The sequence below is a fragment of the Trichoderma aggressivum genome (assembly GCF_033847375.1).
Source record: "Trichoderma aggressivum f. europaeum strain CBS 100526 chromosome Unknown scaffold_001, whole genome shotgun sequence".
Taxonomy (NCBI): domain Eukaryota; kingdom Fungi; phylum Ascomycota; class Sordariomycetes; order Hypocreales; family Hypocreaceae; genus Trichoderma; species Trichoderma aggressivum.
In genome coordinates this window covers 921,316-937,367 of record NW_026946367.1, presented here as the reverse complement: position 1 = coordinate 937,367, position 16,052 = coordinate 921,316, and the positions used below count along the sequence as shown (strand labels likewise).

Genomic DNA, 16,052 nt, shown 5'->3' with positions numbered 1-16,052 from the left:
GTGGCTTGCGGTCGTGGCGCAGTGCCGCCAAGCTGCTTGATAGCATCATGTTATCAGTGGCGTGGCCAATAGCAGACAGCTTCGAATAGCATCAACATCAACCTGTCCATGCAATTCGGACAATCTCCAAAACGCGTGTCATCGCTCAGCCTCGCCCTCTGATTTAGCGACAAACTCTCCTGCTGCAAAGTCCTCAGCCTCGAAATCCCGCTGTACCACTCCAAGTGCGCTGGCGCATTTCACCCGTGCCATCAGGCCGTTTTGGCGCATTCAAGATCGTGTCTCTTTGTTCCGTCTGTTTGCTCGCTCGCAATGAGATGATATGATCTCTTAATTACCAAGACTCTCTTTCACACGACCCATCATGTTCTCCTCCGCGCTCAAGTCCTTTGGCAGCACCAACATCTCCTCCAACTATACGATATCCCCGAATCCAACCTCAACGGCCGGGCCATGGAAGATTTACGATGCGAAAAAGAAGTCCACCGGCAAGAGTTACAGCGCCTTCGTCTTTGACAAAAAGGCCCTAGACGCACACGGCAGTTCTGTGGGCAAGGGCAATGCCGCATCCTATAAACGCAGCGTCGAGGAGGTGGTTGAGCGCTTGAAAAAGGAAGCGTCCAGTTTGGCCAAGCTGCGGCATCCGAGCGTCCTCGAACTTGTCGAGCCGGTGGAGGACACAAGAGGCGGTGGTTTACAATTTGTCACAGAAGCCGTCACCGCGTCGCTGTCAGGCTTGCTTCAAGAAAAAGACGAGCAAGAACGCTCTGGCCCTGGCGGACGATCCAGCCGATACGTTACAGAAGATGCCGACGGCGTTCGCAGAAGGAGAGAAATCGAAATCGACGAGCTGGAAATCCAAAAGGGCTTATTACAAATCAGCAAGGCATTGGAGTTTCTACATGACAATGCAGGGCTTGTCCACGGCAACCTGACTCCCGATGCAGTCCTCATCAATGCCAAGGCATGTCCAAATCTTCTATATCAACGTCATCGTCCGCAGGCTTCGGCAACTAACCATGTAATAGTCTGACTGGAAGATTAGTGGACTCTCTTTTTGTAGTCCCGCGGACAACTCGACCAAGCCTACCTCGATCCATGGCATTAGTCTGCATGAGGTCCTCAACTTGGACCCCAGGTTACCCAAGTTTGTCCAGCTAAACTTGGACTACACCTCTCCAGATTTCGTCATGGATAACAACCTGACTCCTTCTGCCGACATGTTCTCACTCGGTCTGCTGTGTGTGGCTCTATACAACTCACCACACCAGTCGCCGATAGAGTGCCATGGAAGCCTCTCTTCGTATAAAAGGACGTTTTCTTCGCCTTCCACCGTCCCCACGACGACCAACAACTATCTCTCGTCCAGGCCGCTGCCTAGGGACTTGTCAAATCATGTGCTCCCAAAGCTCATCACAAGGAGACCTGCACAGAGAATGACAGCCCGAGAATTTCAGCAGAGCGAGTACTTTGACAACGTCCTCGTCTCAACTATCCGGTTTCTTGACACTTTCCCTGCCAAAACGCCCAATGAAAAGTCTCAATTCTTGCGAGGCCTCAACAAAGTCTTGCCCTCTTTCCCCAAGTCGGTTCTAGAAAAGAAGCTTTTGCCGGCGCTGTTGGATGAGATGAAGGATAAGGACCTTCTTTCTCCTATCCTGCAGAACGTCTTCAAGATACTCACCTTGCTGCCGGCAGCGCGGAGAGCGTTCAGTGAAAGGGTTCGGCCCGCCCTGAAGGCTGTCTTTGTGGAAAACGCAAAACAGAGCCAAGAGAAAGATCCTGCCCGAGACGCTGGCCTGATGGTCTTCTTGGAGAACATAGCAGTAATAGCAGACAACACTAACGGCGGGGAGTTTAAAGACGGTGAGCATTCTCGTTTCTCCTAAACATGATTCGATTATTTTCAAGGCTAACACCAATGCCCCAGACGTACTACCCGTTATTATAGCAGCCATTGAGTGTCCCACTCCTGCAATCGTTGATGTGGCTCTGAGAAGCTTTTCCGTCGTGCTGCCTGTCCTTGACTTTAGCACAATCAAGAACGAGCTGTTCCCCGTTGTTGCCGCGGTATTTAGTCGAACAAACAGTCTTGCCATCAAAGTCCGCGGTCTCCAGGCTTTCGTCGTCCTCTGCGGCGGCTCCAACGAATCCAGCGCCGACGATGGAGGCCTCAGCGGTTTGGAAGGAACCAAGAAGACGTCATCATCCAGCGCCCTGGATAAATACACTATGCAAGAAAAGATTGTACCTCTAGTCAAGGGCATCAAGACGAAGGAGCCCGCCGTCATGATGGCCGCGCGAGACTTGATGTACGTGGTCGGGCAGACAGCCGACGCCGATTTCGTGGCCATGGATATCCTGCCAATCCTATGGAGCATGAGCTTAGGCCCGCTTCTCAACCTCAAGCAGTTCCAGTCTTTCATGGACCTCATCAAGACGCTGTCACGCAAAGTCGAGGACGAGCAGACGAAAAAGCTGCAGGAGCTCTCCGGCTCCATCAACGGATCTACAGCCGCCATCAACGAAGACTTTATGGCGTTTGGCGGAGTGACTGGAACCGCGTTCGATGCTACAAACGGCAACGAGGACGACTTTGAAGCGCTGGTCAAGGGAAGGCCCGGAGGCAGCTCCAGCGCCGCGAGGACCCCAAGCTGGGAGGATTCGCCGCACGTGGCCGCCGCCAGCGTCAGTCGTTCATCAACGGCAACTCCCCAGACCCCGTCCTTCTCCTGGTCAACTCAGCCCCCCGTGAGCCCTCCCGTGAAGCAACCGAGCACGCTCCAAACCCAGCAGCCTGCTTTCCGCACCGTCACCCCTGACCTCAACCGCTTCGAAGTCATGACGCCCAGCTCGACACAGTTCAGCCAGCCCCTGCAGCCGGCGCAATCTGGCTTCCCGCAAACGCCGGCGCAGCAGTCTGCACCAAGCTTCGGCTGGTCGTCCACCGCTTCAACCACAGCCAAGAGCTTCACACCGCCGCCATTGGCATCAAACTACTCTTCTACAATGTCAACTTCCAGCTCCGGCTCCGCGTTCGGCCAAGGCATGACCAGTTCCATGTCCAACATGTCTCTCAACTCGCTCAACGCCCAAAGACCCACGCTGGGCGACTCTCGCGGCTCATCGTTTTCCCTCGCACCACCACCAGCCGGTAACTCGATGGCAACTCCCTCTACTTCAGGACTGTCAGGATTCAGTCTCGCGCCACCGCCAACGGGATCGCAAAACGTATGGGCTTCGAGCAGTCCATCTCAACAGCAGAAACCAATGGGCTTTGGTGGGATGAACAACAGCTCCATGGGAAGCGGAAGTTCTTTCTCAAGTAGCATACCTCAACAAACCCAGCAGCAGCAACAGCAACAGCAAAAGTCGGGTCTGGACAAGTATGAAAGTCTGATTTAGCGTAGACTCGTTATTTTCCCTTGCGACCCAACAATCCGCACGCTCGGAATGAAGAGAAGGGGGTGTAATGTATACAAGAATGGTGGGAAACCTTGCCTGTCAGGTAAATAAATCATCTGCACGTGCAAGGCCGAAAGCATCACGAAAAAAACGGGCAGTATCCTGCTGCGAGAATGCATATAGACGGGACGGACATGTCTACAAAGAACGTTGATATCTACCCACCATGTATGGAAACAGAGCAAGTTGCAAAAAAACAAATAGATACCATCAAAGAACGAAAAATGCTCCAAAAAGGGTGAAAATTAAAGATTTACGATTTATATATAAGTGATTGAATGATTGGTATTTACAGATCGACCATAGAGTTCCAAGTGTCGAGGCCAAGGTTTCCCCGTCCCGGCTTCAATACGAAAATGAATAATTTGGAATGAATTACTCGTCGCTCCGGCACCAAAAGACTACTAATCATCAAACCCCGACTATACTTATCTCCACCGCCAAGTTCAATTCCTCTTCACCTCCGGCTTACGCCCCTCTCCATCCTTCAGACGCACCGCACCATCTAATTCCAGTAAGGCTGCTAACAACAAAGTTCACCAGAGCCCACTAGCATGCCTCAACAAAAAAAAAAAAAAAGGCAAAAAGTGACACGAGAGGGGAAGATAAAGGATTCGATTAGCACCAGTCACATCATTGTATTCTCATCATAGTCTCAGAATCTCTATGTGAAAAAATACATGACAAGTCTAGAGAGGTCTTTCTCGTCATGCCCTCCATATTAGCGAGGCCACCCATCTAAGCCTCCCCCCTTCCATTCCCGTGTATATGTATCCCTAGTGAAAACGACAGAATATTCTCACGGGCGAGAAAATCCGATGCCAAAGCTCGCTTGACATGCTCACGAATTAAAACAATTGTAGAACCAAGGAGGTGGAAGAGAAGTTGACAGAAAAAAACACGGAAACAAGAACAAGAGCTCAACGTGTTGCGGAAACGCAAACGGATTCAAACAGAGGATCCGGAACGCCAAATGTCTTTTAAGCGGACAAGGCTGGAAATGTATCGGCTGAAAAAGAAATCGGCCCAAAGAGAGAAAGAAACGAAAGAGGAGACAAAGAAATGCGACAACAAGACCAGCATCGTGTTGACTGAAGATTCCATAGCTGAACCCGTTTAGGCGCTCTTGGTGCCCTTGGCTTGCTTCCCATCTTTGCCATTTTGAACAGACTTGGCATTCTTAACATCGCCATTGGGAGAAGCCTTGCGACTTTTAACATTGCCATTTGGAGAAGCCTTGCCATTCACATCCTTAGCGTCCTTGCCATTCTCCATCTCGTTGGCAACTTCGACGCCAGGCCTGTTGGTTGTAAAGACGTGGCGGCTTGCGTATCCTTCCTCTGTGCGCACATCAATCTCCTGGTTGACCGGCACCATCTCGTGAACCAATGGCCAGTTGAGCCGCTTGCACAGCTCAGCAACCACGACGTCGCAATCGCCCAGCAGGTCGATATCAAAGTTGATGTGGGAAACGGCCTGGCGCGAAACGTAGATTTGCGGGATATGCGGCGGGAGAAAGCTGACAATCTCGGACACGGGCGTGACCTTGAGCGACGTGCCAATGACAATCACCAGATCGACCTTGTCACGGTCGTTTTCCGTCAGGCGCCGTGAGAACTCGTCGGGAAGAGCTTCGCCGAAGAAGGTAATGTCGGGCTTCATGACGCCAGCACCGGGGATGTCGTACTCGGAATTCTCCTCGGAGCTGTCATTGTCAGCCCAGCGCCGCCTCTTCTTCTCTGCGCCTGCCGATCGCTTTCGCTTCGGAGCACCAGAGGTCTTGAGCGACGACAGGCATCGGGTGCACTTGGGGATCTTGCCGGCCCGAATGTCTGGGAAGATCTTTTCGCCCTGGATCTGGTAGTGGCACTGGACGCAGCTGGCCGTGCCAAACGAGCCGTGACACTGAATGAGCTTCTCCTTGGGCAGACCCGCCTTGACCTCGAGATTATCAATGTTTTGCGAATAGTTGGTAAGCAGCTTGCCGCGCTCATGGAGCATGGCCAGGAACTTGTGGGTGGGCGTGTAGCGCTCAGTGGCCGGAATGATGTCCTTGGCGACCGAGTAGAAGATGGTCGGGTCTTGTTTGAACACCTCAATGTCAAACACCTCTTGTGGGTCGTTGAGGCCTAAGTGCTCCAGCTTGGAATACAGACCGGTGCCCTGGGATCGGAAGTCCGGGATGCCCAGAGAGGTGGAGATGCCGGCACCGGTGATGACGATGATGTTCTGGCACTTGTCGATGAGCTGCACGGCATCGTTGAGGGAGTTGTAGCGATGCAACTTGGCCCGCTTGGACAGCTCTCGCGTGATGGCCAGCGACAAGAGGCTGAAGTAGGCCTCGTCCGGCTCGCCCTCGAGAAAGCCAGGCGGCCGGATGCCAAAGGCGCTGAGAAGCTTCTTTGCGCTATATCGACCAGCATCGACGGTGCGCTGACAAAAGACAGCAGGCCCCTGTTCACGCAGTTCGCGACGCAACCTGCATGCCTCTTCTGGAGTGCAAGTGTCTGGTCCTGCGAGTTGGAGAGTCAGCACTTGGGATTCCATCACGACGGATCAGGCCGTGTGTAGTTTCAAAACCGTGGCAGCAACCAGAGGAGGCAATTTTCGGCTATATCCCAAAACTAGTCGCGCCCATCATTGGCTTCGGCTTTTGCGTAGTGTAGAGATTGAAGCCACCACAATAACCAAAAAAAAAATAAAAAATAAAAATAAAAATAAAGGACACACTTGAGTCTCGCCAACACCCCAAAGCCGAAATGAGGCATTATGAGTCAACTCATGACCGTCATTTCCGATGACAAGAACAACAAACACCTCAGAACACGGCAATAGGTGCAGAACATGATGCCGAGTAAAACAAAGGTATGGACGGGGTGGCAACTTACTACCAGAGAACACTCCACTCTCATCCGTCAGATCCTCGAGCGCATCTTCAAAGAGCGAATCCGTTTCCCACGAGTCGCGCACGTCTGCAACTCTCTCCTCGAGTTCGGCCAGCGAGACGTTGACGGTGGCCTCCTTGATCTCCTCGAGGGTTGGGTTCTCGGGCAGCCGATCAAGGGCATTCAACTGCGTCTGGCTTCGCTTTGGAAGGGTCACGCCCTTTTTGCCTGCAGGCGCTCGTTTCATTTGGAAGACGAGAAGCTGATGCTGTATAGGCTGGTATCTTGCGCGTGCGTGGTGGTGTGATTGCCTGTCGGAATCTCTCGAGATTCGATCCACAAGCCGACACACGTACAAGTAAACGTTTAAGAAGAAGAAAAGAAAACAAACAAAGGAATCAGATGAGCTCCAGCCGGGGCAAAGACAAATAAAGGAAAGGAGAAAACGATTATGTAAAAGAAAAGAAGAAGACAAAGACAAAAAGTAAAGTGAAAAAAAATATAGTTTGCGAAAAAAAAAAAAAAGGTGAAGGAAAGGCTGTCTGTGTGTGTGTGAAACAGGCAGACAAAGAAGTCGAAAAAAAAAAAAGATGGCGAGATGTGAATCAGAGCGAGTTGTGCAACCGATCCGGAAAGTTGCCGCGACAATTCGCCAAGAGGCAGAGAGTTGCCACGCGTTGAAACGGCGATGATGAAGTTGATGTCGGAGCGTGGCGTGGGCAGGGATGCTCTGCTTTGAATCTTGCTTGTTGCTGCTATTTCCTGATGGCCTGGGATGGGTGGCCGTATCGAGTTCGGAAAGCTGACAGACAGACAGACAGTCTTACGCACCGCGTCTAAAAACAGAACAACGGGCTGGGCGGGAAACTGGCGCAACTCAAACGAAGAAACTGGAACGTCTAGAGGCCAAAGTCAAGGTCAAGGGAAGAAGAAAAAGGGAAGAAAAGGGGAAGAAAAAGGTCAAAGGACGGAGAAGGGGAACAAGACGGTTGGCCGCAACAAAAAAAGATGGCCAGATGGTCTAGATTGAGTCTCGCAAAAAGGAATTAGAAAAAGGCTGAGGTTTGGCCTGTCCGTGCTAAAGGGAAAAGGGAAAAGGCCAAGGGGGGTGGAGGGAGGAGGTACATATAAGGATGTACTGCCGGGCAGGTCTAGCAATTACCAAGAGACAAGATCAGAGCTCGAGAAGGACCGACCAAGAATCTCCATCCGAGGTCATCATTGGGTGGGCTTCTATCAGCTATTTATTTTATTTGATCTCACCGTGTGTTTTACCGAGTCTAATCTTGCTGCCTTGGTGCCTTGCCTTGGCCAACATGAATGTGAATGTGAGTGTGAATCAACACCGTTCTTTAGCTACTATACCTACTAGTAGCTACTCGCATCATCATATCACATTACATTCATTTTCTGCTGCTTCTCTTGTTCCCCTTGCCTCACCCTTCTGGCTTCTCACAGCCGTCCACGTATCTCGCCTCTGCTAGTCCACCAGACCAAATCTCCTTGAGCCAACTAGTGTGATGCATTTCGAGACATACATATCGACTAAGACGCACCGCACAAAAAAAGCACCCCCGGCGAGGTGCATCCATGGCACGGCACGCACTGTCCCAATCATGCTCGTCCTCGTTCTTGATGGATTCGTCATAATTGACCTCTTATTCATCTTCATCCTCACCGATGTTCCACAAGCCATCCTGCCCAGCCAGTCCTTGGAAACCCCCAGCCATGTGCATCTCATCTCAACGGCCTCAAGACGAGAGAAGGGAAAAAAAACCTCCCAAGCATAATCGCAAGTCAAAATATACAAGGCCCCTCCCCTCCCTCATCTGTCTCTTTTTGCCGAACCTGATCTGTCACCTCATCATGCTTGCGTTTGCGTTTTGCCTTTAACTCGGAAAACTCACTCAGCCGGCAAGCCACATAAACTCATTTTACTTCCCAAGTCTTTTGTCCCCCCCTAACGAAAAACCCGACCCAGCCATGAAAAAAAAAAAACCGCAAACAAACAAGGACGACCTACGGTAAACAAGCAACACACAATAAGAAGAAGAAGAAGAGAGTAGAAAATCATCAACCAATAACAAACAACAAATCTCATCAACATCCTAGGCTCTCTCTCTCTCTCTCTCTCTCTCTCTCTCTCTCTCTGTCCTTCCAACCACGACAAGGAACAAGTACAGTAACCCCCATCATCATCCCCCGACCCAAAAAACGCCGCCACAACATAGCCAACACAATAGGAATGCGCACTCACAATCCAAAGTCCACTACAATAACCCAACCCACAAGATCACACACACAGACACAGACACCAAAGAGCAGAAAATGACGGCACACGTGTTTCGACCCGAGATGTTGCTCCCTATCTGCTACCCGACCAGGTTCAATTCTGACCCTTGCCCGCTCCCCCCCCTCAAAAAAGTGGCCTTTATTTTATCATCATTGCCGTATCCAGCAATACACCCAATTCCTGCTTAGCTGCCCCCGTTTTCTTACTTTTGCTGCCCGTATTTCGACCTCCACTTTCTTTCTTTCTTTCTTCTCCCCCCCCGTACAGCTTCCGTATTCCACCCAAAGAGTAAAGGAAAATACAGTAAAAGACAAACTAGCCTCACGCCTATATATTTCCGTCCCTCAATCATAAAGTCTCACCATTTGATTCCTCATCCTGCCAAGACGTAGCTCTATATACCTTACCTACCAAGGTAAGTGATATATGCCTCCGTCAATCTAGCAGTCATCCATGTAATAAATAAATCATCCTTTCCCAAATAAACCAAATCTTTCATACCACTCACACCAATCCCCAAAAACACAACAGCATCACCACTCACACAACCACACACACACTATATACCCTCCCACCACAGCCTAATCCCTTCCCAACTTCACCCAACCCCTCCATCCCATCCTCCCTTGCTCCATTAGCTGCAGTCCATCTTCCCGTCTGTCTGACACAGGTCAACTCTCGAAAAAAAAAAAAAAAAAAAAAAAAAAAAAAAAAAAAAAAAAAAACTCAGCAAAGTGCAACCTTCTCTAGTGTATAAAGGAATATATTAGCCTAGCTACCTAATGTTATGCATCCCCAAAATCTTTCATCGTTACCATTTCACATTTCCCCGTCGATCGAGTTCAAGTCACTCAAGACACCCTCATGAGTCGGGATAATGCCGCAAATCGCCATTCCCTAGATTTAGCACCCAGCACGCCAATTCTCCAATAAACCGCTCGGCGACTCCGAATCACTTCCTTCACCCCGTGAAATCGGTTATCCTGCTCCATCACAGCCAACAAAGTCCGATTGCCGCAGACACTGAACCGACACAACGCACATATTCACACGCATACATGACATATAAAACAGCTTCACATCATCATTCAAGTTGACATATAAAAGAATAAAAAAATAATTCTGTTCATACAGCATAATAATAGTTGTAGTACTAAAAGAGTTGTATCAAAAAAAAAAGCCATTACTCAATTTTAATTCTCGTCGCATTACCTTCCCGTCTATCAATAATCGAAAGCGCACCCTCTATGCAATATTTTACCCAGAAAAGAAAGAAAAAAAGGCAAAGGGTGGGAGAGAAGAAAGTGACAAGAGGGGAAAAATAAAAGATATAAACAAATCATCATACCCTGGGGGAATCGTATTATGCAAAGCCTTCAACTCCCTTTACGCCTGATTCTGCGCCTCGCTGTTGTGCCCTGGTGCGGACTCTTGTCTCTGCTCTGAGCCTCCTTTTGTTCCTTGTTGTTGCTGTTCGTAGAGTTGGTACATAGCTTCCTCGTCCGGTTTTCGGCCGTTTGGCGACGACCACCCCCCTGCCCCTACTCCGGCCGCCACAATTCCCATCATGACAGTCGACGCCCCAAGCACAGAGTTGGAGCGCGACCGGGCCGACCGGGAATGTTGTCGCGATACCGGTGTGGCAACGCGTGAGGGGAAGCTGTCTTCACGGCCCTGCGTATCCGTCGATGCATTGATAGAGTTGGACCGGGAGTGAGACTGGCTTCTAGACCGCGCAATCATCTCCCTGGGGTGCTTGATCGTATACTTGAGGTTGTTCAAGCGCCCTCCCTTCATGCGCCTGAGGAAGTTCAGTTCGTCACGCACCTCCACCAACGGCTCTGGGTACAGGTCCATTTCCTCGTCGGAAATGGTCAGGCCAGGCACCTGCTTTGAGCGTCGCTTGAAAAACTCCGGTACCAGCGCCACGACAAAGCTGTCGGGGATGAGGCGGATGAGAATGCCAATGGGGATGGACAGGAATCCGAGCACAAGGGCAATGCCCCACATTCCGCCAGTCTGATCATTCTTCGAAATCGAGAAAGCAGCGCCGCCCTTGAAGACGATGAGGACCTGGCCGGCCATCATGAGTGTGCTGATGGCAATGAAGAACCAGTTGCGTGTCAAGCCTTCAAAGATGTTGAACTTGTTATCCAGCCGGCGGTTGCTACGGCTCTGTTAGCACGCGTCCACAGACGTAGAAAAGAGGAGAGAGGGGGGATTATTCCAAAATACTTACTTCCACTGGTTAAAGATTTGCATCCACACAAAGGTGTTGAAGACCAGGGTTTCAATGTCCGCTTGAACAAGGTCGCCCCCAACAATGGGCTGAACCACATGGACGTCTCCATAATACAGTAGGAACGTGACGGCGAGCTGGTACAGAGCTTGTCCGATAATCATTTTCCACATGGTTGGCGAGATGATGGAAGAACCCTTGGGCTCGGGCTTCCTGTCCAGGACGCTGTCTTGTGGGGGGTCCGTCGCGAGAGCGAGAGCGGCCAGCGTGTCCATGATCAAGTTGACCCAAAGCAGCTGAACGGCGGTGAGGACGGCCCTTTCAGACGGGCTGGACACGGCGGTGACAAAGGTGAGAACGACGGCGGTGATGTTGACAGTGAGCTGGAACTGCAGGAATCGCTTGACAGCGTCGTTGACGGCGCGACCCCATTTCAGAGCCTTGACAATACTGGCAAAGTTGTCATCCATCAGGATGATTGCCGAGGCCTCCTTGGCAACTTCAGTACCCGCGATACCCATGGAAAATCCGACGTCGGCCGTTGTGAGAGCAGGAGCGTCGTTGGTACCATCACCAGTCACGGCCACGGTTTCTCCCATGGACTTGAGTCGCTTGACCAGAGTACGCTTGTCATCGGGGCTAGATCTCGCAAGCACGCGAAGTTTGGGGATGATCTCAATCTGCTTGAGCTTGCTCAAGTTGCGGAACACGGGGCCTTCCATAACCAGGCTATCCGGCTCGAGGATTCCGCACTCCTTGGCGATGGCCTCGGCGGTAATCTTGTTGTCACCAGTAACCATGCGAACGACAACGCCGGCCTTTTGGCACAGCTCAACAGCCTCGGGGACACCTTCTCGGAGAGGATCCTGGATACCCACCATGCCGGCAAACGTCATCTGCTGGAACAAATCCTCAAACATGATTTCGCCCTTGTTCTCGCCGCTGCGAAGACCACGTGGAGGCCAAGAGTCGAAGTCTCGGTAGCAAAGACCAATGGTTCGCAAGGAGCGTGTTGCGTAAGAAACGATGAGCTGGCCAATGGCATCTCCATCTTCCTGCGACAAAGGCATTACAGAGTCGTCCAACGATGGATCTCGTAGAGTCTGCGAGCACTGCGCAAGCAGGATCTCCGAGGCACCCTTGATAAACAGCCTGTGTGTTCCGCCAGAAAGCCGAACGACAATTCCCATGCACTTGCGACCCGAATCAAAGGGGATTAGCTGTACAGTGGTCGAGTTTTGGCGCAGTTCGCTGACAGGCCCCATGCCCAAATGGTCTCTGGCAAAGAGAAGGAGGGCTGTCTCCGTCTTGGAGCCAATGAATGTCTTTTCTCCCTCAACCTCGCCTTCAAATGCTGTCGAATTCAATGCAATGGAGTCCAAAAGTAGCTCCTTTACAGGAGCGCTAAGCGTCTTGACAAATTCCGAGGCAGGTGTCTTGCTGTTACCATCTTCGGGGTCTTGGGTGCGAGAGTTGCTAAACTCGTTGTTGACTCCCACTGTTCCAGCCACAACTTGCATTTTGTTCTGTGTTAGCGTTCCGGTCTTGTCAGAGCAGATTGTTGTCGCGTTGCCCATGACTTCACAAGCTTTCAAGTGCCGAACCAGGTTGGCGTCTTTCAGCATGCGAGTGGTGGCAAAAGCAAGAGCCAAGGTGACGGCGAGCGGAAGACCTTCAGGGACGGCGACAACAATGATTGTGACAACCACGATGAAGATGTTGAGGAAATCTTGTCCCTTCTCAGCCGGAGTACCTTTATCATGGGGCAAGCGAACAAGGAACTCGATGAACAAGACGATGAACAACAGTAGACCCGCAGCACCACCGAGCTTAGCAATGTACGTGGCGATGACGTTGAGCTTGGACTGGAGGGGGGTCATTTCGGGGTCCTCGTTGAGAGACATGAGAGTTTTGCCGTAAGAAGAGTAAATACCGGTCGACGTCGCCATATAAGTACCGACGCCCTCCATGATGCGGGCACCAGACTGAATCAAGGGATCCATCTTTTTGAGGCTTTCGTGGTTCTCGATAGCCTCATAGACTTCATCGGCGGGACGTTTACGAATAATGTCGGATTCGCCTGTTGCCTGAGATTCATCGCATTTGATGTCGAAGCCCTCGATCAAAACTCCGTCGACAGGAACCATGTCTCCAGGCTCGAGGTGGATCACGTCGCCAACCATGAGGTCGTACACAGACAATTCCATCGTTGCTCCGGAACGGACAACCTTGACATTTCGATCTTGTTTCTTCCTGTTGAGTTTGGCAAATTGGAGCTCCTTTTGATAATCGTTGAGCGATCCGACAATGACGACAATGACAATGGCAACAATAATGGCAACACCTTCGACCCACTCAACTTTTGGCTCGTTTGCATCGTGTTTCTGACCAAAGGTTTGGTAGAGGCCGACAGCGAGACTGACGGCGGCGGCGATCGACAAAAGGATCAGCACTTTATCATTGTAAGTGATCCACATGAGCTGCAGCAAGCTCTTGCCCTTCTTCTCTGGTAACCGGTTATCTCTAAAGACTCGATATCGATCCTCGAATCCTCGGTGTTCCCGGCTCGATTGGGAGGTTACGCGGACGGCCTGTGCTGGAGGTGGAGGTGCCGGGGCGTCGTCATTGGGCTTGTCGTTCTTTTTAGAAGTCGCTTCGCCAAACGTAACGCTGCCTTCTAGCAGGTTCTCCTCTGTGCTCAGGCCAGCCTTGCGATCTGACCGCAGACCGCGTTCCAAGCCGCGCAAGCCACCGAGTTTGTAGAAAGCTGAAAGGCTCTTGGGGTTGAACATCTTGTTCAGCTGTCCCGGCGTGAACGCAAAGGGGTTGTTTTCCACCTGGAAATCTTTTTCGGTTCCCTCGTCTGGGGTCAATGCGGCGTCGTCGTGCATGATGCTGTCGTTTGTTGGCGTCGTCTTGTATTTGTCGGTTTGCGTCGAGCTGGAAGCGACAACAGTCGTGTCGCCTCCCGAGACGAACGAGCGGCTGGCATCCTCCGAATCTACCGAGTTCTGCCGTGATCTGAGATTGTTTGGTGGCACGTTCAAGAATCCGTCACCCAGCGCAGCAATGGGAGTCGAGACATTGTGAGGACTCGTCGGCCGACTGCTGTCTCTGATGGAATCAAAGGATGTGTCGGTTCGCGGTTCGGGACGCCCTCCGTGAGAGAAGCCATACGGCGGCTCTACCATGGTAGAGGGGCTAACCGCGTCGTCTGGGGGGGAGATGGGAGAAAGATTATAGGTTGGCTGCTGGCCGTCGTAACTCTGGGTAATCTCTACAATGTTGCTGCTCGAATTATTATTGACAGCAGTCGTGTCAAGCGTGATCGTGGGCCTGCACATGCAGCCGGTCAGCCAACAGTTTTTAACAGGATGGAGATGGAACCAGCCTCGCAGGGCTGATTGCCACACTTACGCTCTCTGCCGGCCAGTTGGCGTAGGAGTTGGAGGCCCCGAGTGCTCAGTCTTGCTGGAGTCGGCCATGGTCAGCACACAGCCGCCTCGCGGAGGCAGCAGGCAAGCTGAGAGAGGGCTCCGTTGCGGTAGAGGTGTCGAGCGGGCGAGGCTATGGCGGAGAGGCAGAGGGAATGGCGAGCTCGTGCAGACTCAAGCAGCCGGGCCAGGGGGCGTGATCGAGGGAGGGAAGACGGGTTAATATCAAGATTTGTTGCATAAGTAACGTTTCGACAGGGGTGGCGCGAGGTTGATGGAGAGACGCCGCAGAGGCGTGAGGAGACGGTTCAGAAGCAGCACATGGCCCGGGTGAACAAAGCTCTGAGTATAGAATTGATGGCTACCTTATGCTAACAAAGGAATGAGCAGGACGGAGGGAAAAGAGACCAAGAAACTCTGCTCCAAGCCCAGATGTTGCTGCCGCCGCGATGCTGCTGTACCAAGGTACTTTCGCTGTATGGCGTGAGGCAGTGCAAAATGAAGGGGTGCTTGATTGGCAGGCGGACGCCCATCAGATCCACTGCAGCCAACCATTTCTAGTGGAGTCGCTAAAAGGCTACAGTGCTAGGCGGTAGTGCTAGTACCTGTTGGACCTTCTTCGCTGGCCTGCGCGGGTATCTGATACAGGTGCCCCTTGCCCGGTTCTGCTAGCACAGAGGTACTGGCTACCTCGGCTCGCCATGGTCTTTCCAAGGCACGACAGGGGGCGGGCATTCTCTGTAGCACTAGACGCCAGTGGCCAAGAAACGCCCGGGCGCTGGAAACAGGAAATCCACCGTCGCTCAGCCAATGCTCGTACCCCTTCCCCCAGCCGCCCGAAGCATTCAAAGTAGCGGTGCTCTGTGCCTGTGCCTACTGGAAGAAACCTCCGGAGCACGCTTGGGGCACGGCTTGGAACTTTAAGCATAAGGTACTCTACATGTGCTTGCGAGTAATGGCGGCAATTACTCAAGTACAAGCACAAGCAATGTACAGTGCCAGAGTCGAGATTCTGGAAGCTGCAAAGCATCCCGACGGATGAGTACAAGACGGCCTCCCTGTTTGAGATGGAGATGGAAGCGGCATTTCAAAGCGGACGCAAACCGCTTGGCCGTGCATGGATCATGAGAGCGGACGACTGCAGCAGCCATGCAAATTTCATCAGTCCCAATGTGAGGTACTGGGAACCTCGTTTCTGCGCTATTCTCAGCCGCCTCACAAAGTATCCAGTACTTTATGCTTGAGCGTCTCGTGTCTGTGGCCAGAGGACGTATGCGTATGAGCCCACAATGCTTGGGGTCTTCAGGCGCCAACTAGCAAGCCCAACAATGGCCGAATTCGAGCAGACTGGTGACCTCATTGGGCGAGTCGATGGCTATTCGTTGTTAATCGACATGTCATGCCTCACGAGGGCAGAAACAATCGATTGGACATGAAGGGCGAAAAAGAGACATTGGCGGTGTTGGTGTAGCAACAAAACGGTAGCACGGAGCAGCGGCATCTGTTTGCCATCAATCCATTGATCCAAAGTACAGCTCTCTTGGAAACGCCGAGCGGGACCTTTGTGCAAGGTGAGCTCCTAGCTCCAGTACCTGCGGCGCCTCTCTATTTGCTAGGGCGATAAAGTACTCATCGGGCGTAGATCCTTCACCTAGAGGTACCCGCCAGGTGTCCACGTAATCACCGATACTTGTGCGAGGACACGCCAGCAGGTACCAGCAGGCTGCAGACACTGG

The 16,052-nt window shown here is 51.8% G+C and overlaps 3 protein-coding genes across 3 annotated transcripts; 1 reads left to right on the top strand and 2 right to left on the bottom strand.

Moving 5' to 3' along the window:
• Positions 1 to 364: 364 nt before the first annotated feature.
• On the top strand, positions 365 to 3,405 carry Triagg1_221 (uncharacterized protein; the record flags this gene model as incomplete). Its single annotated transcript, XM_062897219.1, has 3 exons — positions 365 to 946; positions 1,029 to 1,866; positions 1,952 to 3,405. 3 exons carry the CDS (start codon positions 365 to 367, stop codon positions 3,403 to 3,405), a joined length of 2,874 nt encoding a protein of 957 aa, XP_062760571.1.
• Positions 3,406 to 4,581: 1,176 nt separating this feature from the next.
• Positions 4,582 to 6,597, bottom strand: Triagg1_220 (uncharacterized protein; the record flags this gene model as incomplete). Its single annotated transcript, XM_062897208.1, has 2 exons — positions 4,582 to 5,978; positions 6,354 to 6,597. 2 exons carry the CDS (start codon positions 6,595 to 6,597, stop codon positions 4,582 to 4,584), a joined length of 1,641 nt encoding a protein of 546 aa, XP_062760570.1.
• Positions 6,598 to 10,029: 3,432 nt separating this feature from the next.
• Positions 10,030 to 14,367, bottom strand: Triagg1_219 (uncharacterized protein; the record flags this gene model as incomplete). Its single annotated transcript, XM_062897197.1, has 3 exons — positions 10,030 to 10,810; positions 10,883 to 14,218; positions 14,300 to 14,367. The coding sequence occupies 3 exons, from the start codon at positions 14,365 to 14,367 to the stop codon at positions 10,030 to 10,032; spliced, it is 4,185 nt and encodes a 1,394-aa protein (XP_062760569.1).
• Between the last annotated feature and the right edge of the window lie 1,685 nt (positions 14,368 to 16,052).